Genomic DNA, 25,497 nt, shown 5'->3' with positions numbered 1-25,497 from the left:
TATTAATCTTTGATTTCCGATTGTTGTTATTAAATCCGGTTAGAGGATTATGCTGTGTCTAACCCAAACTGGAGCGCGCGTTTCATATGTATAATTGCGCTACAATAACCATCGCAGATGTCGGCCCGTTAAATTGTTTAATACATCGCCGCAGAGGATGGCGGGCAGAAATTTCCAGAGTTAATTTTCCAGTTTTCTAGAAACGATTTTCAAGAAGTTTAAAAAAAGTTTTGGTCGATTATTTGCTCATTAGGAATTAATAACGGTGGCTGGATAATACGCTCCACACATACACATACACTGGAACTTTCAAGGAATTTATCGATGATTTACTCGTTAGTTTTTTTTTTTTTTTTTTTTACGACGGAGTTTGAAATTTTTGGCACTTCTGCAACTTGGCTTCTCTTGACTCTTCTTTATCAAAATCCTATGTAAACTTTTGTGCGCTCCCCTCGTACGGATTCCAAATTCTTTATAATAATATGGGATTCCGCGTTCAAAGTCTTTGCTTATGCATAAAGTTTTCAGCAATTTGAGAATACGAGAATAAAAATGGCAACAGATGAGAACCTTGGGAATCTTGAGATAGAAAGAATGCCAAGGGAAGTCCTATGCAGCTTAAGAATGTAGGAAGCGATTGTTTATATCAGTATCTCAGAGTCTCTGAGAAATGTGAAAAGGAGAGGGAAAAATTTGAGGAACGTCCCAGTTTTTTATTTCAAAATAATTTTGAAACACATAAATTAATGATGTAAGCCTTGATGATTATTGATACATTGCGATATCTATCATTGTGTATAAATACACAAGCGTGCGCGCGCATTAATGTGAACAAACAACTAATTAAATAAACCATGTACTCTGGCAGTACATTAAATTAATTATATGATAAATATGACTTCTCTCCGCTCATATCCGCTAGAATTATTTAATGCATATTGGAAATCCATGAAACAAGTGTGTCAATTACAAGATATAGGGATATATTTTGAAATCAAAATATGCGGTTAATACTGTGTAACACGTATCGAGTTAAGTCTAACGAAAATAGCTACGGTCTTTAAATCGACGTATTAAAAACAGCTATGTATGTACGTATTAACAATTAAACATCAATCAGATCTAACAGATAATAAATTTTTATTTATTCTTCCTCTCTCTCTCTCTCTCTCTCTCTCTCTCTCTAAACGCTTTTATAAATTTCTAAACACATACATACTTTAGTTATTTAACTCTCAAACTGAACACGTGGGTCTTTCTCGTGTCCGTGTCATTTCTAATCTATTGTTTTAAAAAAATATTAATAAAATCTCGAGGTTGGGAACTTATCCAAAAAAAAGTTTGTGTCAAAAGGGACTTATAACTGAAAGGACAATTTAAACAGTTTATTCAGTGCAAAGTGCTGGCGAATCTAAATCTGAAGCGGACAAATGACCCATGTATTCGCTTTATGTATATTAAATAAGAAAGGGTAAATAAGTAAATTTTTTTAAAAATATTGTTTAAAAATATTTTGCTGTTATATCGTTTTTTTTTTTAATAAGTTATAAATTTACAATGATAATCTCCCTAAAAAAGAAACAAATTGCTTTAGTTTCTATTGTGTTCATTTATTTTCATCCTAAAAGTAACTTTTGTTAATGATAACAAACAACAAACTGGAGTTATATGTATTAATCAATTTTTATACTGTAGATTGTAATGTAAATTACATTTTGTTTTCACTTTTCTTTTAAATAAATTAGCTGAAAGTTAAAAAAAAATTTTTCCTCAGAAAAAACACATTTTTTTATACCTGAAAATTACACATTTTCGACCATTCAAACAATTATATTTTTTGAAAGCCGTGGACATGTAGTATTTTTTTCGTAAACTTTAAACTTTGAACTCAAAATTCCTGGAAGTCTTTTTGTTCAAAATTATTTTTTCAAATTTTTATTTTTTTTTTTTATATAAAACATCTGTGTTTCCAAATCTTGACTCCAACAAATAACAAAAATATAGTGTTTAAAAATATTTTTTCTTTAACTTTATTACATAAACTTTTAGTTTAAACTTAAAAAAAGATGTGTAAATTGTTTTAGAATTTTTTAAATAATTTTAGAGTACAAAAATTAACTCGGACTCCAGTTACCCACGCGTTCAGGATTACAGCGCCATAAAAACGTGTTTAGTTTGTGGGTTAAGAATATACGCCGTCGAAATCAATATTGTATTCATTTATAAAGAAGAGAAAATGTATCACATTTTTAAAATATTGCGTAGATAAATATTATATCGTAAGCATATCTTGAAATGCGTCAGTTACCGATGGCAATCGAGAAGGTTTAAAGTAAACGGAGAATTGAAATTGACTTGGGACATCTATATCAAAATCCACAGATATGAATGGGGACCTCGATGTGAGGGATGCGCGAGATATTCCGCGAGAAAAGTTTTGTCGCGCTGTGCCATTAATAATAATAAACGTCGCGACATCGATAATAACTCGTTCTATAATCTCTCGTGCTCTCACCGAACGTTTGCGGAGAAAAAGGGGGGGGGGGGAACGGAAGGAAGAGACTAGGCATTCCCCAGGGGAACACATACGTCTTCGCTTACGTTCAACGCGTTATTTTATTATCGTCCTAAATTCGTTTTCCGAAATTTTCTTTTCTCTCAGGACAATCCGCTTTTTTATAATATTAAAAAATTAATTCAATTTTTTAATTGATGAAAAGTATTTAAAATTATAAAATTTATGTATTAATAAATTTATTTAACAAATATTTAAATTTATTCTTAAATATTATTAAAATTTAATTTTTTTATAACATTAAATAATTAGGTCTAATTTAATTTAATTTAATTTAATTATTTTTCCGAGGTACTGTTAAAATTGTACGAACGTTCCCTTATGTTTCGATCATAGAACTTTTGTAGATTCTTTAATCAATTTAATTTCTGAAAACAATGAATAATCATTGTATAAATGCGTTTCTTTTTTCAAGGCAATCTATTTAGAGTGAAAAAAAAATGTCCTTTAATGTTTAACACCTTTTCTCGTGAATTTTACTTTCTTCGAAATGTCGACTTTTATTTTCAAACTTCAACTTTCTAGATTCAAACTTTCGACTTCTATCCAACTTTGAGCCCTTATCTCGAAATTTCAGACTCTCTACTCGTCATTCTCATTTAACATCTTGTATGTTCTCAGACTCTGGCTGCTGGTACATCTTACATAGTTTCAGCGTTTGCCTGCAAAATTCGCTCCTTATATAATATTTTGCTAAATTCTTTATTTAAGGCTCAAAATAATCGGTAAATATTGTCTCGAGTGTATTTCTTTCGGGGAAAATTCTACCACGCCGTCGTCAAAAATCGCGGCGATACGAGACCGTTCACCCTCCCGGCGTCGCGCTCACCCTCTCGGCGCCGCTTCCGCCCTCTTCCGTCGCGACGCTCACCCACCGCTCGGCGGCGGAGGCGCACGTTTATGAAGGGCCAGTACGCCTCGGGCCGCCGGGCGGATCGAACGTGAGAAGTTGGGGCTCTCTACGTCGCGCGACGCCGAGCCACGTCGTCGCCATTGACATTGGCGATCATCGGATTATTTTCGCGCAAAATACATACATCACCGATTCTCCTCCTCGATATCCTCGAGAGACACGTGTGCGCGAGAGCGAGCGCGTTATTCGCGACGTGATTCTGTTCCCGACCGCGCCAGTGGACTCTGTCAATAAACTCTCGTCATCGGGGGATGAGTAACGTGAATTGTTGATGCTATTACGGTTGATTTTCAATTTTTGGACAACGAAAAGTCACGGGCGTTTGCGGTGTGTACTTGCAATTATATATTCCCCTGGAGGTGGGTTTAAATTATCTAAACTTTGCGTGCATTGATTAGATCGCAGCAAAATTGAACATTAAATTCTTGAATTGGGTTCTACGAGATTTATCGTAAGAGATAATTCAATGTTGAGAATGGATCGTTAATTATTAAAGAACGATAATATCCCTTACTAGGATATTTTGAAAGATGAGTTCGAATTTCTCGAGTTCTCTGTGTATTCCTAATCCTTAGATCCCTCATCAACCACGGTGTCCGCGGTAGCGATGTGATTGGCTCCCACGACGATATCCCAGTAATTTCGTATCACAGTAATTTGCGGGATCGTTTCCAGTAAGATTAATCATGAGGGATAATTCGGATGTTAATAGGAATTATTAGTATCGCGAACAGTGTTAAAGGATAAAGATTCGGGAGATATCTCAATGAAGAAACTATATATTATCGTTTTGTCGATCGATTTGAATTGAGGTCGAATTCATTGTGATTTTTGCATTTTCCACTTGTACTTCCAATCGAAGAATCTTTGAAACTTTTACTTTACGTACTTGATTCGTATTCTTTAAATATTGGCCGATCGCTCGACTTTACATTGAGTCATTTCCCTCAGTTTTCCTCAAATATTTGTCGACTACTTGCAGCTTTTATATCTTTTTGAATTTTCTCCGAAACTCTCTTTTTTCGAAGTGCATATAATTCCGTATGATTAATCGGTTGTTCCTTGTACTCGCGAATATTTCCCTTAAGATTTACAATCTTGAAATTATTATTTATCTTACTTATTGAATTGAAAACCTTTGCAAGATAAATCATGATAGAAATTAATAGGAAATTTATTTCACAAAATTTATTTCTCTTATCTCCTTTCAAATTTAAGATAATTCTCTGATATTTAAATTTTTGATTCTCTAAATCCTTGGAATGTCGTACTTTAAAACATTAAATGTTTATCTTGTAAATCTGTTCTCACATCCTCATATACATTTCCTTGATTAAAGGTTGACATGAAACATTTCCACATTCAGATCTTTGATTTTTCAAGACCGTATGCTCTTAACTCTTAAATCTTTTTTCGACTTGAATTTTGCGTCAACTTTTTACTGTTCTACCTACTATATCATCAGTTGTCGATATCGAAATCTTGATATGTCCTGTGTACTTTAACTTTCAAAGTATTTCAATCTCAATTCAGTCCTGGAATTTTTATATTCATTTGCAAGCTCGCTTTATCGCATATCTTTGAAGCCTTTATACATTTTATCTTGAACTTACACTCCGTTGATCTTTCTTTTATATTATTATTATTAATATTGTATTAAATGTCTCTTGTGTCACCTTTATGCCTCCCTAAAACACAGATACTTTTGAGGAGAACCAGATTTTCCCAGCACATAATCTCGTGGTCGGAACACACCCTGATTCACACCGTTATTCGCCAGGACCCTACTGGTCCTGCCCAGGATTTGGGACGAGCGGTCGCTCGTGACAGTAGAAAAATATCGCGCGCCCCCGAAGCTCTCCGCTTTTTCCGCTCGGGGGGTTGGCGGGGTTGGTCGTCTGACACTGACACGCCGGTAATGACTTCAAAGAGCCATATGTACGGGGTGGTCCGCGTGAAACGCGGAAACGCTCACCGCGAATTGCATTTTCGAGACCTCCGCGTCCCGTAGTAATAAATATCAAATTTCAAATGTTTCTGCAATTTAATAGCGTATGTGATCTTGCTTAATTAATGACTTAAGGTAACTGTTCCAGTTGTAAGTCACTTTTGCTTTTTAATTTATTTTATTAAACAATTAATTATTTGACATATTTATTATAATTAATTATTAAACATATTTTTAAAAAAATATTATCACGCCATCTGTTAGTAAAATTTCACATTTTTAACTTAACTATAATATTGCAACGAAATTAAACAAAGAATTTTTAACTGGCGATGTTTTTGTTTAATTTGCAGTGTAAATGTCAATTGTAAGAAAGACTTTATATTTCGTAAATAAAATAAGTTTATATTTATCTGCAAAACAAGAGGTATGTTGTTTCGTATTGCAATTGGGACAAAAAGATTATAAGTGACTTACAACTGGGTCATCAATAGACAGATATTAAAATTTAAATAATTATTTTATATACAAATAAAAACCTTTTTATTTTTATTAAATATGACAGCTAAAAGTTGAGAGAATTATTATGTAAAATATATATTCGACTTATTAGACACCTTTTTTTAAACATAAAAAAAACCATAGTCAACAACCTTAAATGGCTTATAAATGGGACAGCTACCTTATACATTTTTTAATTTAAATTTTGTTAATTAATAAATATATTAAAAATAATTATCTTGCCTCTGTATTTTTGCAACGTAATTTTTAAATTTATATATTACATATATAATTAGATTAATTTACATTATTATATTAATTATAAATAGTTCTGTTACATATTATAGGCTTTAAATCTTTCTGCAATTTAATAGCGTATATAATCTTGCTTAATTAACGATAATATTTATGATGTTTCGTATAATAAATCCAATTATCTCGCCTTTGTATTTTTGCAACAACGTAATTTTTGAATTGATAGATATATAATTATATTAATTTACATTATTATATTAATTATTTTGAAAGAGAAGGGGGGAAAAAAAGAGCACACATGTTACCTAGGGATTAAAATTTTACCGAGATAGCGAGGATGTTCATTTATAATGCAAAATGCGTTTGTTTCATATGAATATATGCTCTATTAAAAAAATCACGCATTATATAGGAGGGATATTTGTTGCACGCAACAAAATCTATTATACATTACACGCGGGATATCCTGTACCTATTTGACGTTTAAAACTGTATGTAACCTCTCGAAAACGCGCTAAAACATTCGTGTACCGCAAAATCATTCTAATGCAATGTAAATATTTTCTCGCTCGACAGGAATTGTTTTGCGCGAAGCAAATATTTTTCCGTGCGACGCAATCGTTTTAAATTGCATTTCTCCCTCTTTCTCTTTATCTATCCCCTTCTCTAGATTTCCCGATCGCGATTGGGGGAGGAGGAGAGGATTCGAAATTTGCAGGTCACGTCGGAAAATTTTCTAGCGGACGCAAGTTGCAGTTTTTTAAATTGAAAAACGCGTAATTTGTAATTTCGCACTCGCGGCTCTCCTTTTTTTTTTCCCCCCCGGGAAAAATCCGCAGGAGCGACACCGAAATTACTCTGCAGCTCTTGGCGACTGGTCGAAAACTGGGCGCGGATCCCGAACGCGTCGAGATTTTAACGAACACTCTTTTTCCCGTCTGTCGTCGCGTCGTGTCGCGTCGAGTTTGATTAGAGCTCGCGGATGCGGAAATCGCCCGTCGCGATGCGGAAACCGTAAAAATCGCCGCGCCCGTTCTCGCACGATTTTACGGTGACTCGCTTTCGGACGGAAACCGAGCCGCGTTTAATATCGAGCTTAATTAATACGGTTGCGTGCCTGCTGTCATTCGTTAATGATAGTCATATAGGGTACGAGCATACAATTGAGTTAAATTAAAAAAACTGTATGTACGTATGTATATATATGTTTCAAAATGTCGAGAGATATATATACGTATCAATGACTTTTTTTTGAGTTCTAAAGGAAGTGAAAATAAAGGGCGAAACAAATTTCAGAGATGCAAGAGTGGACGATAACAATTTATTTTTTTCTACAATTTCAAGCCAAAATATTAAATATTTAAGGAAAACTGGCGAATTTTGAGCTGAGCATTGCGTTAAAAAAATTTTTTCTTTTTTTAAGTATTTTTTTTCCTCACAGATGATTAGTTTAGTCATCTCGACGGAAATATTCAATAATCGTATTCCCTCGAAAAGCTCGGTGTAACGTCGAGCCGCGATTCGTTCCTGCATTGTTAAAAAAGCGGAGAAAAAAAAATAAATATAGACGCTCGCTCGCATATGCGACCGTTGTGTTCTCAACTATTTTTATCGATGATCACTGCGTTCCTGGTGTCGATTCGGCCGGATATTTCGACACCAGGATGCGTCCGCGGAAAAACAGAGCGGGCTTGACAGAAGCTGCTCGTTGGAAGTGTCGATGGACTTTTCCGAACCTTCCGATGAGGCTGGCGCAGTTGGCAATTTATTCCAACGTTTCAACAATTTTTTTTAAATTCTTGAAAATATACGTTTATATGATGGATGTAGAGACAGTTTTATACACGGATGAATTAGCATACATTTAAAATACGTAATATTTCTTTTACACACCGAGTTCTTTTACATCTCTATCAGGTCAAAGTTAATGAAGTAGCATTGTGAACAAACTATTGACAGAATTTTTTCTAGAAGAAGAATAAATAAATCAATAAATAAATAAATAAATGTGTAATCCGCATTATCAAAGTACTTTTTATATTTGCGCCGAGAAGGAACGATTGGACAAATAGTTTCGAACTGTCACAATGTTCTTCCGTTATTCGATAGCCACGAGAGAACAGAAATCTCGCCGTAGAATTCCTGGTCTCTCGATCAGCCAAAGTTCTCAAGAACGAGTAATTACAAAAGTACGAAGGATGAGAGGGAGGCGGAAAAAAAAAAAGAAAGAAAGAAGTACACTGTAAGCCCCTTTCGCTCCCCTCTCGCCTCTCTTAGATTACGTAGTAATACGGGAAGTGTCGGAGGGGCGGGGAGAGGATGGTTTCCGTCAGGCGTGAATCGCGGTCGGTTCGAACTTTTAATTACGTGATACTCGGGTGGAGGCGCGAGATGGGGAAGAGGAACAAGGGATCGAAGAGAAAAAGAGGCGGAACAGACTTAAGCAGCACTCGAAACTCCTTCCTAACAAGACCGGAAATCTCTCGAGGGTCTTCTAAAACTGCCGGCGCACCCTACCTTCTCCCTCCCCTCTGTCGCTCTCTCTCTCTCTCTCTCTCTCTCTCTCTCTCTCTCTCTCTCTCTCCCCTCACCTCCTCGCGCACGCCGTTTTTCAATTAATTAGATCGGAGCGAAAGAATGACGTTGTAATTGCAGCTGCCATCTGCAGCGGACATAAATCGCGAGCGGGTATTACGGGTCACATCGATATAGGCATTGCACCACAAAACGATACTTCCGCTTTTTTTTTTTTTTTTTTTTTTTTTTTTTCGTTCGCTGGCTCGGCGACCGCTTGTTGGAAGAAAAACCGGAAGCAATTATTGCTATTACTTCGTTGTCGGCGGCGGGAGATTTTTATCGGCTCGCGGTCAGACAGAGAGAGAGAGAGAGAGAGAGAGAGAGAGAGGGATACGTTTCCCGGAGCTGATTTCAAGCCTGAGCAGGGAATATTTCAAACATTTTTCCGCGGCTATTCGCGAAAAACGTGAGGTTACCCCTTTCCTATCAGATTAAGAATTTTATTCGGGCTCTCTGGAAAAAAATTATTTACCTACACTCGGACGCGCGAGAGAAGGCGAAGTCTGCAGCGCTCTCAGAATAAAAAGAAAATCATTGGGGGGGAGGGGGGAGGAAAAAGTCGGAGACTATCATCTATCGTCGACGCGGAAAACGCGGTGGCGATAATGGCGATCCATCCGTTCACCTCTCCCGTCCTTTTTTCTCCCTACCCCCTTTTTCTCCGTTCTCGCATCTTTTTGCGTTTTTTATTTCAAGCCGTCCGCGATAACGGCAATCGGAATTAATTTCTTCGAGAGTGAGCAAACGCGCGTTTTAATGGTTTCTCTACATAACGAGAAATCCATTAACGGCCGCCGTCCCTTTCAGAAAAATGCAGCATCTTCTTTTTGCATCCCTATGGTATTTTTCACTAGTATTCCGATCGCAAGCGTACAAATATATGTAGGATATTTCTTCCGATATTGCATCCCTCTCTTTGATACATACGTTTACAAAAAAAAAGAAAAAAAAAATTGATTATAATAAGCGATAATTTCCAATCTGATTTTTCCAAGAGAAAAACTGATGGTAAAAAACTTATAATAATCGCGAGAAAGTATATTGGATTTCTCAAACTAAAATGTATTGTACTTGAATGTATTAACATGCACGTAAAAGTGGAAGCAAATGGATAAGAAATTAATTAGGGTAAACTCGAATAAGATGGCCATATAGGTTTTTAAAATGCAAAAAACATACTTTTATTTTTGTTATTTTTTAATAGTGTTTGGCATATTATCTTCACTGAAGCTTAAATTACGTAATATTGTCGAAATTAAAAGAAAAATATTTAATAGAAATTTCATATTATCAAAATAGTACAACATAAGCATTGGCCATCTTTCCCAACTTTTAAGGAAAAGATGACCATAATATTTATAAAAAAAATAGTGAAAACGAAAATAAAAATTATAGGTCATATAACAATTTACATATCTTTATAATAAGTTTAACGTCGATTACGATAGCTTAACTGTAATTTATTCGACGTTATAACAATTTTTAGTGGACACATGAAAAACTTTGCGGGTAGTCGAAAGTAAAAATATGATACAAGATTCACAATATCGTTACTTCGAATAATGTATAAGCATAAACTACTGTAAATATCGATTATCTTTGATAATGAGTAAAAAAGCGCACTATGTAGCGATTATTGAAAAAAATACAGCCTATGGTCATCTTTTCCGTATGGCCATCATACCCTGGTTTACTCTATAGGTCCGCGAAAGACTGGCTCGGGACTGGCTTCGACGAGAGATTGAATAAGATTGTTTCGACGAAAAAATATAATAACATCGGAAGAATTCGCCTCGAATTAGCCTGGAGGAAGAGTGGACGGGAAATGCAGGGCGGAGGGATGAATAATCGAAGTGCCCTTCTCGCGTCGCGCCGGTGATTCGCTGAGAGATGTCTCCGTCCTGAGTGAAACCATTCGGGAAACGAAGATGTGCCGCTCGGGTCCAGGTGGTATCGCGTTGACCAGATGCGGCGTCGTATGCGGCCTCGCCGCCCTCGCGGCCCTCAGCGTCGCCCTTCTGGGCCCGACCTGGCTCCACACCGAGGAGAAGCTCGCCCTGCCGAATGTACCGAGAAACTACGCCAATGTGGTCAGCGTGAGATTCAAGCTAGGGCTCTTCAGAGTCTGCCCCAAGATCGTCAAACCCTCCAACTTTACGATCCGTGAGTAACGATCATTCCCTTTTTACGACGATTCGAAAGTAAAGATAGAAGACGATATAATTGACGAGAGCCTTGGCTCTAAAAAAAACAATTACGTTATCATTAATTCTGTTATATGTATGTTTTAATATTACTAGTATATATATATATATATATATATATATATATATATATATTTTTAAGTGGATTATATATAAAAATAGTCGATATATAAATTACTATAAGTCTTTATCTACCTATATACAAGACGGTTATTATTAAAGCTGAAATTTCAACGAATGTTCATGTTATAAAAAATCATTCAGATTCCCCGAGAGCCACCTAAGGAGCTTTATAGTTCATTCTCTCCAAGTATATGTATATAGTTCATTCCTCTATCTCTCTCAGTTTTCTCGACGAAATCTCGCAGCACGGTAGGTCTCGCGGAGGATTTTCAGGAACGACGAGGAGTAAACGTAAAAACAAATGACAGTGGTTGTAAAGAGAGCATAGAGGGGAGAGAAAAGGGAGAGGAGAGACAACTGGGAGGAAGGAAGATCGAGGGGAAGAGAATATCCGCGATGCGGCGCGGTTACAAGGGTGGTTGCAGCCACCCGGACGATGACAATTCCTTTTTATCTCTTTCTCCCCGTCTCGGTCGCTCAGGCTCTCGACTTTTATTTCTCTTCTTCTTCTTCTTCTTCTCCCGCAGCTATTTCTTCGTATTTTCCCGCCGCGCCGCCAAATCCCCACCCCCTGTCGCATGACGGAGGTATACTTAAATGTATTCCGCGATCGAGCGATCCATTCTTATTGTTCCGCGTTCTCTATCGGGTTTCGGTTTCTTAAAGGTCGGCTCCGTCGTTATTTATTCACTGTGATGGGCACCCATCGTGGCCCATCCATCACGGAGCAGAAGAACGGTTTCGTTCCAGTTTCCTTTTTTTTTTTTTTTTTTTTTTAAATTTATTATCATTAAGACTTATATATGACGATTCAACCTACTTGTTTAGATTTAAGTAGAAGTATTCGAATCTATGACTTTAGTTTTTATTCCCAACTTTATTTTGCAACGTAAACTTTACGACTGAAATTGCGGAGAGTATAATAAAGGGCGCATAATAAATTTTGATGAGTCAAGTTAGTCAACGCTCGATCCTTAAATTGACCTAAAATTTTAAAATTAAATTTAAAATTTTATTAAAATAAGTTGGAACTACGAGCTAGAGCTACAAGTTTTGCGTTTCTCCCGATTAATAAAGATAGCAGCGAAAGAATTAAAGAAGAGAATTAAAGATAAAAATAAAACTGATTAAGTTTTAACGTGCGAGATTGAGATAATTCAAGCTGAAAGTAGACAATAGAAAGCTCTCTAAGATTAGATAAGGATTAAATTAAATTTAACAATTTTATATAAAACATAAATTATAAATAAACTCTTAAGTGAATCTAAAAGACTCTGGGCAAACGTATAAAGAACGGCACAGATTTTTATCGTGCTACATAATTAAACCAAAATAATTAAATTTACCTTTCTGATTTAATGACTTGATTAATTTTTGCTCTTTAAATTTCTCACATGCGCACACGCATATATAGAATAAAAATTATAGAATGATAACGAGGGAGTTTAAGCTCTAACGCCTGCTGTTAATTATCGGTTATTTACGTTGGTGAAGTCAAGCGAGAGATTTATTTCGGCGAAACGCAATTATCTGGCTGTATTGGGAAGCTGTACACGCAGCGATTCCATAATGAAGCCGCCATTTGTGCACGCGGCCGCATTATTTGCCGATTAATAAATGATTTTATCCGCGGCGATCCTCCACGCGCGGTTAGTAATTAATATTAAAGCGGGAAATAGCCGCGGAAATGGACTTTCATCGAACTCTCTCATTTCATTCGGTGATCTTCTGAATATAGAGATATCCTCGTTTTCGCAGATATGCAGCTCGGATAATCCAAACAATATACGGCCTTATATACTTGAACGTGAATAACGTAAATATATATGCAAGTATATTTCACAGATATGTATATATTATTCACATTGGTATTAACAATCTTAACATATATATTCGGAAACTTAAGCTTCGCACGAGATGATGTCGAAATAATCTCGACGCGTTGTATTTTATCATTATAATAATTCGTGCATGTTCCGGGAAAGTTTTGGAGATTGACCTCCTTTCGCGTCGACCTCCCCCTTTTCCCCTTTCCTCAGTGAAAGCCCCGGGATATGTTAGACAGTAACTGAATTAAATTTAAAAGTTTGCTCCGGAAAATTGTGGGAAAAACTGGTTTCAACCAGAAGCAGGTTGGAGCATCTGCAAGCGACCAGAGCTCAAGGCCATGTTCTTCTCTTCTTCTCTGTCCCCTCTTCCCCTCCCCCGCGCCTATATGTTGGGGGTCGCGCGCGAATTATTAGCTCAAATGAGCGGTGAGAACAGCAAGGAAATATTTTTAAGCCCGGGATGGAGAGAAACGATCTCCGCGGAGACTGGTGATTCAAAGATGGCGGATGCCTCGCGTAGCAACCCCTCGTAAATCTTTGCACCCTTCGGGGTGCATTTTTGCGCGCGAGAGACTTCGCCGATAAATGATCTTAACTACAAGAGAAATTTGATTCTCTAAATACGAAGCCGCGACTCACATTCGTTTCGCGCGAGATTTTTTTTTTGCGTCGCTTGAACATTTTTAAGAAATTTAGATTGAAAAAACATGGGGTCATAAATATTTATCCGTATCATATTAAAATCCGTGGTTTTTATTTAAATTAATTCACTGTTTTACAATTCTTTCGCGCACTTCTGACACGTTTTTCATCGTATTAAACTTTTCACGGAAAATTTATTATTCTTTAATCTACGGGGCTTCTCACCCTGCTATTTTAATTTCTGGATGCAAATATTAATTAATTATTTAGAAAAATATTAATAAAAAATGAAGAATATATACAAGTTTATATTAATAGTTTATATTATTAATCGGATCATTAAAATAAAGATCTGAAAAAAATTTAATCCGTTTTACTATATTATTCCGGATATGTTATTTTAATTCACGCGAATTTGCGATGACAAATTTTGCCAGCTTAACATTTAGCGCAATTAATTTATGTTAGTTCGTCGCCCTTAAATCCGCAGCTATAGTACATTCCTACTTACATAGCGGCTTGTTTCTCCATCGTCCGTAGCTATAATTCACGGTAATTCGTCGCGCTTTATTTTTCGAGACATTTTGAGAAGAGTAGAAGTTGTGAAGCGAGCGCAATCAAGATAGAAAAAAGTCGGCAAACGAGCGACTTTTCCTGGCGGTATTTCGCCGATTCCACAGGACTAACGAGTCTTTATTATCCATGTCATCTCGCGGAATTTGTTTCGGAGGCAGCAAACGCGGCCAGAAAATAATTTTCCTCTGTCAGAATTTCAATGGTCGTTTAATTGACAATGAATCAAATGATCGCGAAATGATACTCTGATAAGAAAATTCAATGTCGCTTTATTTGTTGATCAGTCAGATTAAATAAAAGGACAATTGATTGAGGGTAATTCCTATAACAGATATTACATATGTACAAAATGGTTATTTTATACATGCATACAAATAATGTGACATAATTAATAAATTAATACATCGTAGATGTTGAGATATCAAATTAGTTACATTGAGTAATTAATATAATTAATATACATATATTACTGTAATTTGTAACATTATTTGACGATAGTTCAAATAATATTACTATCTGTGCAATTTGTCTAATTATTATTGATATTGCATTGGTATATTATTACGTTGTTATTATTATACATAGGGTAAAGGTGCCAATTATGAGATACTTTTTTTAAAAGCTTATATTTTCTTTAATTGTAATTTTTAACTTAAAAACTTTATATGGTTTTATAGCTAGTACATTCAAGTTTTACCACTAAAAAGCATTAATAGCACAAATGTATATTTTATTTGCTGCAATGATTTTTTTTAGGCTTGAAGAATTCGTTTGTTTTGGAAAAGGTATCCTAATATGAGATAGTAAGGTTTTCTAATATGAGACGGTCTTATATTAGGGAATTAAATGCAGAAAAACACACACTTTCAATTAAAAACCGTTCCATTAATTTTTATTACATAAATGTAACATCACAGGTACTTTTTATTATTAGTTAAATGATATAGAACTACAGAACAGAAAACAGAAAAGCTTTACTTTTTGTACCAAAAAAAAATTATAAAATATTTTTAAGATATTTTTATATCATGTGTGTATCTATAAAAATCTATAAAATTAAAATAATATATCTTAGAGATTTAAATAAAAATTTATCTCTCTAACAAAGAGCGCACAAAAATATATTGCAATATTAACGTTTTTAATATTTCAAAAGAACAACAAAAAATAAGTCTTACTTTTGGCATAAAAAAATTATATTTTTCAAATATTTTTTATATCACGCGTCTATAAAATTAGAATAACATATCTTAGAGATTTAAATCAAAATTTATCATCCCAACAAAGGGCACACAAAAAGGTATTATAATTAATGTTTCAAATATTTCAAAATAAAAAATCAACAAAAGAAAATAGAAAAAATAGAAATTTACATTTTTGATAATTCATTATCTTACTTGTGGGAGGAAAGTCCTAATATGAGGTATCTCATATTACGAACATACTAGTATCTCATATTAGGAATTATATAAATCATATATATATATATAGTCATACACTCGTCCATACACGTGCGCTACGTTGTTGTTATTTAATAATATATAATAATAGGCTACTTTACCCTATATATTTTCAGTTGTCATACATATATTTTTTTTTGCTCACTTCTTAGCGCTAATTAATTAGGAACTTTGTATTAATCTAAGAAGGATTTGCCTAAATCGACGCGTGTCAATAGTTGAAGCAAGACTCGTTACCGACGCGGCAATTAATTACTGTCTTCGTAAAACTGCGGGACGCCGACAATTTGTCTTCATTGCCGCCACGACTTACCGAAGGGTCACGAAGCAAAGAAAAACGGGTGAAAAGTGGGGTAGTACGTGGGAAGAAAAAGAGAATGAGAGAGAAGGGACAACCGATGTATGTAAAACCGGGCGAAGGAATTTATTCCGATAAAAATTTCAAAAGAGAGAGAATATAAGCTTTCGAAGAATATAATATAAATTCAAACACGCCGGGAGACACAACAGAAGTATGTATGTAAAATATCGCACGGATGAAATGAAGTGGAACGACGGATAAATTGAACAACAATTTAATCATTACAGTGTAACGTAAAAAAAAAAAAAAAAAAAAAAAACCAAAAAAAAACAAAGAGATACACCCAATGTGCGGTACAAAGATCTTCATGTAAATCACCTAATCGCGATGCCGCTCGGCAATTTAAAAAAAGCAGATTCGGTATAAATCGCTAAGGCCGGAGCATCGTGCAGCACGATAATAAGGTTATTTGTAATTCCAGGACCGGCTGATCAAATCTTCCTAATTTCCTGGATCCGCTCGCTTAAAATTCCGCTCGCAGGATGCGCCGGCTTCTCGCCATTGTTGCGGAAAGTGTCTGGAATTACGCCGTGGAGAGAAGTCGGAGTCACTTGTAAGGGCTCGAAATAATGATCGGTGCTGTATTAATTTCTAATGCTTTCCGTTCCGCGAATCTAATTACCTCGAGATACTCGAAATTCGTGAATAACCGTTTCGCCCTCGTAGAATTATTCTCTTTAAGGAATATCCTCAAGACCTGTTGGATATTGTTATCTGTTATTATCTTTTATGTTTTTTTTTTTTAGCTTCGTCTACTTTATATTATTTATAATTTGTTATAATTTATTTTATTAGTAAAAATATTTATTGTTATAGGTACAGCTAAAAAACTTCCGGATGATATAAATTCTGGGTAAATGTTTGAAAAATAATAAATATTTATCGTTTAAAATTTGTTAATAAATTGATTCATATATTTCATTTAAATTAAAAGGCACAGAATATAAACATAAAGAAGGAAAAACAGATGCGTGGATCGACATAAGCATGGGATTGACAATGAGATACGTCCCACGCGTAAAAAATATAATAATTAATGTAATTAATAATTGGAATAACAAAGCTTTATTAATAATCCATATATAATAAATTATGCGATAATTAGCTTAAATTTCATGTAATTTCAACCTCAAATCTGAGAGCTTATTCAGGGTGATTAACACAATGCGAGAAAAATCCTTAAAATTCCGATCCGGCAAAATACATCCGCGATTAAATTAATAGCAAACAAAGTCGTCAATATTCCGCACAGCTCGCTTAAAATGTCGTAACGTTCCACGAAGCGTAAAATTGCGGCATTATTCCGGTTGCATTCCGACGCCAAAAACATTGCTTCGCGAAATCGTCGCCGTCCCGTAACGCACCTACAAATTGCATCAAATAATCCCTTCTTGTTCCTCTTATTTATTTCAAATTTGTCTTCAACATTTTGTAAAAATTAATTATTCCCCGTAATTTAATTTAAACCGTACAACATACAGTTTTATTGCAACGATACATAAATTATTTTAACACAAGCGTGTGTGATTAAATTAATAATACGATAATTAAAATTTTTAATAATTATTTATTAATAATATAATTAATAATAAAATAAAATTTAGATAATTATTAATAATGAAATGTAATTTAGATAATGTTACCTAAGTAATAAATATTACGAGAGAAAGGATATTGGTTTCTTGTTACAACGATTTGTTCGCAAATATGAAGACTGTAATCTCGTAACTGTAAATCCAAAAAGATTTCCATACGACGCGACGTTGCGAGAAAAACGAAGAGAGGCTTGGCATAAGCTCTTCGAAATTTATGCGACGATATTTCTACACGTTTGAAAGGTGGAACGAAGCCGGTCGTTGATAAATCAAGCTTTAATGCAGTACATGCGATTCCACAATTCTGCTCCGATATTTTCTTTCCTGTCAACATACCTCGCGACATGTTCCAAACAGATCTCTTTCGTGCATAAATCACATCTTTACAATTATTCCAGTAACCATTTGTAAAGTGATGCAATTTCTTGCAACTTGGGAAGGATGTAATCAGAAAATTTATTAAATTATAATCTTAAAAATATGATATATAACATGTATCTGAAAAATTATGGAAGTGAATTAGAACGTTTAAAATATTTATCGTCTATTAAATCTAATTTTTCAATCTAGTTAATTTACATTAGATTATAATTTATTCTGATTATTTCATTTGAATTAAAAATTTTTAATTTCTAATTTTCTAACTCAAATTTCATATATCTTTGTCAATTTTAGAAATTTAATTATTTATTAATAAAAAAATAATTACGTATTAGCAACATGCTAAACAATATGTGGAAAGCTACTAAGGAATTCTGACTGTTATATCTTTCAATAGTGCAGGTTCGAGACAAATATTGTAAGACTGCTATCGATTTTGCGAAGGATCTCCCAATACGTGCACATATATGAAAACGCGAGCTACCCGAGGGCGCCCATCTTTCGACGTCTCTCGCAAATTACACATCCCCTTTGATCTTTCTGACCGCGAACTTGCCCGGTCCGACGCTTCTGATATATTTTTCTCATCCCTTGCTCTCGATTAGACTTTCGCGCGTCAAAGGGCAAGTTAGTGAAAGAGCAAGAATGTGTCCGCTATAATTTTCGAGAAGACGAGCTAAAAGATGTTTAATGATATCAGATATACATATAATGGTTCATTAGATATTAAAATACTGATTTAAGAACATTGAAATCTGGCTCAAGATAACAGAAGAATTATACAAATAGCATATTCTTTTTTAAGGTATAAATGAGATATTTATACATATATAGCAAGGTTGAGAAAGTTACTTTGTAAAAGTAATTAGTTAGAGTTACAGTTTTTTCATTGAGAAAGTAACTAGTTACAGTTACAAGTTACCGATTTTGAAAAAGAATTCGTTACAGTTACAGTTACTCGAAAAGTAACGAGCCGTCCTTTTTTTAAATAATTGTACAATATTATTTTAAACATAAAAAGCTTACATTTTATGTTACCAAAAAAATGTAACTAAGTTAAGTAATTGAAAAAAGTAACTGTAACTGTAACTTCGTTACAAGTAACTCGTCACTTCCCAACCCTGATATATAAGTAGTATATCTAAGACAAAAAATTGTCATAAAACTGTCTAATAAGAAATACGATAAACTAAAATAAAGTCCATTTTTAACACTCTACAATTTTCTACAAAAAATTCTGGACCAAATTTATATATTATATTTATATATATATATATATATATATATATATATATATATATATATATATATTTATAATTATATATTTTTTATATATTTATAATTTTGTTTATTACGTAATATAAACCCAGGGAGCGATGAAAGAGTAAAATACACATGAATACACAAAATACAAGACATATACACATAAATAGATTTCTAAGTAAATAAACAAAATAAATTTCTGTCTCGCGTTTTGCCGCAAGTTGTATATAAATCAGCTAAAATAAAAATAGCTTATTATTATCTTTGATTATTATTCTTTCTCGTAAACGTTATCATTTCTGTGAAACATGAGGGAAAGAATTTATGTATAAATTTAGAGATATATAAGACGTACTGGGAGAGTCAGAAATTGGAAATTTCAGAAAGGCAAAGGAATATCCGCGACGCGATTGATCCGGAGTAAAAACCATACGTCGCATCGCGTCTTTTCCTTTCCTACCTCTTACCCTTGTGTTAACACACTCGACATCGCGGCGCACGATCGACGTGCTCGGCGACTTTTCAGAGTCCGTGGTTTCGGGAAAGCCAAGAAAATCTCGGGGATTTTCCGTCGCCGACGAGAGTAAAAAGGGAAAGAATGTCGTAGCAGCCGCCTCGGGGAGGGGAAGGGGGGGGGGAGGACGCCGGGGAGAGGGCGAGATAAAGCCGAGGGTAAAGCAGTAAGAAACTCGGGGATCGCGACTACCTGATGGGTCGGCGTGCCATGTACCAGATGTTCGGTCTGGTTCGTGGCGTCGCGGATTCTGGAATCGACAGGAGATCGAGACAGGCGGGTGCGCGAGCAAAAAAAGAAAAAAAAAGGGGGGTAACTTTTTTCGATTTACCGTCCGACAAGCGATTGCGCGTTTTGTCCCGTTTGATATGTATCTCGCCCGTGAAGGAGAAGGGTCCTGAAATTGCAGGAGTGATTTTCGCACCGAGCACGAATCGCCGATTGAATCTGACACGGAAATCGGGCGGCTAATTCGAAGACGGAATTTTAAATTGGAAAAACGAGAAACTTCAAAGAGAGAACGTATCCATCTAAGGGGTGTACAAAAGGTTTTATAACGACGCCGAGAAATTTAATTTCGTTTTAATATTATTGAATTTCTATTATTTATTAAGATAATAAACGGAGAAAGAGCTTCCCTTTAAATACACAAAATAGAAAAAGGTAATAACATCAGTAGATATTTATATATATAAGATAAAATACTTTAGTTATAAAGGAGATTTAATTCAGAGAATAAAAATTAATATACATAAATAATTAATATATAATTAAATTATATATATATATATTATTCTAACAAAAGAAATATTTTCTAAATATTTCGCGCGAATCGTATTAATCTTATATTTTTATAATCTTGTCATTAATATTGTTTAATCTAAAATATAATACGTTGTAATTGCAAAAATTGTTAATTTATTTGAAATAACGGCGAGAAAAATATAAAATAAATATATGATATATCGATACATATACATCGATCTGAAAAAAATACAGTTTTAATTTTTTTTTTCCATGGATACATCGACGTGTATCGAATATTTTTTATTTAAATTTCTGCGAACCATGTTTTAATGGAATTTTGTGATACGAGAGCCTCTTATCGGACAGAGTCGTGTGTTTGAAAGTCGCTGAAGGTAGACGAATACAAAGTTGACGAGAACGAACGACGTGCCGGCGCACTCGCTGGCCATTTTCGCCGGCTATTTTTTTTTTTTTTTTTTATTTTTTTAATCCCCTTTCGCCGAGTTTTTCCGCGCTAATAACGAGCGGCGGCCTCGATCGTCGCCATTAGCAGTCCAGCTTCGTTCTCCATTCCGTCGGAAGTCTGAATTAATATAGCTTTGCGAGCGAATCGTTGTGAGCAACGGAAAGCCCGAGGAATTTATGTTTCGCGGCAATTAAGCCGAGACGAGCGGATTACGCGACTCTGCGAACGTCGTTTGTGATTAAAGACGAAACTGAATGAGCCAATGAACCAATGTCAAAGACACGATTTAGTTAGTTAAATTAATTAATTATATATTAATAGCTTCCTTTTCGAAAATTATTAGTAAACTTTTAAATATTTGTACTTTTATATGCATAAAGCAAAAATTGCGACAAACAGAAGCGCGGAATCGCTGTCGATGTTTATAAAGACAAAAACGACGAGTTATTATAATTTCATTTTAATTAATTTCGCCGATAAGAAATTTGTTGAGCAAGAAAAGAGGAAAATTTGCTGCGAAGGAGATACGGATCTTCGTAGTCGGACGAATTTTCATAGGAGAGAGGAAGAAGAGCATCTTTTTTTTCTGGATTTAAGTGCAAAAAGAAAGCAATATCATTCCAGGAGAACACGATGGGAAAAGAAGAAAGCGGTATAAAGCGAAAAGGGTGCAAGATGGAAGTAGTTCGAGAAACTTTCATTAATCCTCTGCGGCGTATTCAAAGCGTTTTAATTTCGTGTACGGCACAAAAGGATTATTTAGATCGCCAGAGCTGAGAAACAGCATTATATACGCTGTCCGAACAGCCAAGGGATGAATATATTCATATAACAATGTTTTATGTTTTTAACTATTTAAATACCTCTCACACCGTATAATTGTATAGAGATTTTTTTGGCACGTTTTACTTCTAAGACTTGCTTATCATTGTAGGGTAAACTCGGGTAAGATAGCCATAGTTTTTTAAAATGCAAAAAACATACTTTAATTTTTGTTATTTTTTAATAGTGTTTAGCATATTATCTTCACTGAAGCTTAAATTACGTAATATTTAAACGTCGAAATTAAAAGGAAAATATTTCATAGAAATTTTATATTATCAAAATAGTACAACATAAGCATTGGCCATCTTTCCCAACTTTTTTAAGGGAAAGATGACCCTAATATTTATAAAAAAATAGTGAAAACGAAAATAAAAATTATAGGTCATATAACAATTTACATATCTTTATAATATGTCTAACGTCGATTACGATAGCTTAACTGTAATTTATTCGACGTTATAACAGTTTTTAGTGGACAAATGAAAAACTTTGCAGGTAGTCGAAAGTAAAAATATGATACAAGAACATTATTCACAATATCGTTATTTCGAGTAATGTACATAAACTACTGTAAATATCGATTATCTCTGATAATGAGTAAAAAAGCGCACTATGTAGCGATTATTGAAAAAATTACAGCCTATGGCCATCTTTTCCGTATGGCCAGTATACCTTAGGTTACCCTACATTTTTTTTACGTGAAATTATTTTTTCTACCTGCTAGAGAAGATATCGTTTTCTCGATTATGATATTAGACATCTTAAAAAGGAATTGTATTCCATCATAGAAACAAATAACTGCAGTATGTGAATTGGGGCGCAATAAACTTTTGAGACTTTGACATTCCAAACTAATTCTTTAAGGATTGGATTTCGATATCGTCGACCGCGGATTTAGCAGATAGAATTTCGCGAAACTGCGAAAACATCAGTCGCTTAATTGAAATTCCACGTATCGCTCGAAATGGCTCGATTTCCCAGCACGATTTTCCCCTATCTTTCAATCACGTATTAATTATTACATTTATAGAAAATGTATTAACTTCGCGAAAGCTTGAAATAAAATAAAAATTTTCATCTCCACAGCAATATTAAGATTTCCAGCAATATTCCAGCAATAATAATTAATGATCCAATGTGTATATGATTATGGTGTGTTTATAAAAATTGCTTTTATATTTTCAAATTGGCTTTACCGATTACCTCGACATATTACTTGCTTTTAAGTTACTATACTCTTGCGCAACCGGCGTCTTTAATGACTCTCGTTACAGCGAATGTGTTAATAACCATCGCGGAAAAGTTCTCGCCAACGCGGTAGCTATTGTCTTTTGTTTGCTGTTCACCAGAAGCGAGTTTCCCTCGTCGTAGCTTAGGAAAACTTGGCGGGAAAGCTACACCTTTCTTGCATCCGGCGCAAACGAGCGCCTTCGAATAATGTCGACTCACTTTCTCGCGATTCGTCGAAAAACGATTCGCGCACCCGCAGAATTCTTCTTACAAAGCGAATTTAACGCTGCATGAATTTATGCGAGCGTGAATTTTCAATTAAAACCGTTTATTAAATGGAAACGCGATAAAAGCATATAAAGTTGCATATACCGTGAGATTAGAATTTGATGAGAAAACGTTACATTTTTCACTTTAAAAAAGAGCTACGTTAGGCGCTCTCATGATAATTATAAAATAATTGATTTTTGAACTAATTGGCTCCTCTCTTTTGACATAAGTTTAATAAAAGTTAAATATGATAAGACAAAAATCGATCACTTAAGAGCCTTACAATATTTATTAACTGTTTTAACTTGACGTTAGAAGCAGGAAAGAAAATAATTGCATTACAAGTTTCCACGAAAATATTCCGCTGCTTTTTTAATATTTAATAAAATAGTTAATTATTTAAAAATTAATTATAATTTCCCGTTGAAAATATTTAAATACATACACATTAGTTATTTTCGTTCCTTTTTTAGTTTTAAATTCGTCAATTACAAACAGATTTAAATTTCAGATATGCAATTAAAATAATTGCGCGATATTTAATTGTCAATTATTACAAAATTTCCGAAATTTCGAAGCTAGCTAAAGAGAAATTAACAATCCAGATTATCGTAGAACATCGCAGAGAGAGAGAGAGAGAGAGAGAGAGAGATTCTGCTGACGATAGTTGAATGCGACGACTGGCGAAAAGCGCGATGAGTCGTGCATTTTGCCGCGCGATCGGCGCCGACAAGCTCATTATGGCACTAACGAAGCCGGAAAATTAATTTCTCGGTCGAGTACAATCGCGGATTGCATTGTTTAATGACCGCGACGGGCGGAAAGCCGGAAGCGCCGCCGCAACGGAAGGTCGAGCCGCTTGATTACGAGTGTCTGAGCGGAGATATTATTTCTGATAACGAATCTGCTTTATCCTACCACTTTCTGAAACTTTCATCCGTTTTACCGGTAACTGCGATTCGTAAAAAAAAGCTCACGATTTAATTCTTTTTAACATACAAAAGCATTATACATGGTTTTTTTGATATATTTAACTTTTTTATGTTAACTCGTTTAAAGTTTCAATAAATATCGGAGTACTCCGATATTATTAATATATTTTTTTTGGAGTCATGATATTCGAATGACAAAATTTGCACATTCCCAAATGTAATCATTTACGCTAAAATTGATTGAGGAATAGTAATAATTTTTTTTTTAATCGCGAGCATTTTAAATAATTAAATAATATAATAAAAAATATCATCTCGATTGTAACTAGATTTTCAAATTATATAAGCTTCATTATTTTATAAATATATGATATAATCTAATAATAAATTTAATAATAAATTACTGCAATTAATGTGAATAATCATTGTTTTACAATGTTGAACAAACTTTTTTTTTATACAAGAATCTTACGTATATATATATATATATATATATATATATATATATATATGAAAAAACTTATGTCTATATATATTTTTTTATCTAATTTATAGTTTAATCAAGTTGAGTCTCTTATTTTCTTAAATTAAATGAAAATTAAAGCTCTCGCTGATTAAAATAGTTACACAAGATTTTATCGATGATTAGTGAGTGAGTATTTCATTAATCTTCAGTGAAAACAAATAAAAAATGATCAAGATTCTTAGTCAAACTCAAATATTTCTTTAATAGATATATTGCTCTATAAATTTATTTCATTTATAATATTGTAAAATATATTATATCACTGATTGGAATAGCCATTAATACTAATTGATTCTTTCATTGATTCACTATAATTACTACTGTAACTATCAGTGACTATTTATTGCTTTTCAGTGTTAATGTAATGATTTTATTAAAATTATTTTTAAAAAATATAGAAAAAAGCAATAATAACGTAATCCTCCAATCTTTACTTCATTTATCAATCTTTAAAGGTTCCTGCGCTCATTTTCGTATACGTGACGCGTTCAAATTTCACGAATGTCGCGAATTCTGGCGCCCTGAAACTAAAGCAATTCTCCACTTGACCCAAAATGAGAGAACGCTTAGCGAAAGGAGGTGACACGTCAGAGCGAGAGAGAGAGAGAGAGAGAGAGAGAGAGGGGAGGCGGGGGAGGGGAGAGAGGGTAGCTTTTATCGTTCCGCAATTCTACACTTGCGGAACGGCACAGGATATTAAATTTATTCGCGAGTCGACGCCAAGGAAGAAATCGGGCATGCTCAAGTTCTACCTTGGTCCTTCCCGTATATCCTCCCCGCACGA

At 34.3% G+C, this 25,497-nt stretch overlaps 1 protein-coding gene across 3 annotated transcripts in view; it reads left to right on the top strand.

Annotated features, from left to right (window-relative positions):
• LOC140673699 (uncharacterized) overlaps window positions 1–25,497 on the top strand; it is a 109,446-nt gene that overhangs the window by 14,145 nt on the left and 69,804 nt on the right. Inside the window, exons 1-2 of one of the 3 annotated variants that reach the window (XM_072906799.1) lie at window positions 3,498–3,815; window positions 10,471–10,932. The exons of 1 other annotated variant lie outside the window; for it this stretch is intronic. In XM_072906799.1, the coding sequence (XP_072762900.1) occupies window positions 10,698–10,932 (235 nt within the window). In that variant the 5' untranslated portion in view covers window positions 3,498–3,815; window positions 10,471–10,697. Of the gene's footprint in view, window positions 1–3,497; window positions 3,848–10,470; window positions 10,933–25,497 lie in introns of those variants that run through there. One more of the 3 variants, XM_072906798.1, reaches the window with a different exon arrangement.

The sequence above is a fragment of the Anoplolepis gracilipes genome, chromosome 15 (assembly GCF_047496725.1).
Source record: "Anoplolepis gracilipes chromosome 15, ASM4749672v1, whole genome shotgun sequence".
NCBI classification, from domain to species: domain Eukaryota; kingdom Metazoa; phylum Arthropoda; class Insecta; order Hymenoptera; family Formicidae; genus Anoplolepis; species Anoplolepis gracilipes.
Note: the sequence above shows the minus strand (reverse complement) of the source record. Positions and strands in the feature narration are given on the sequence as shown.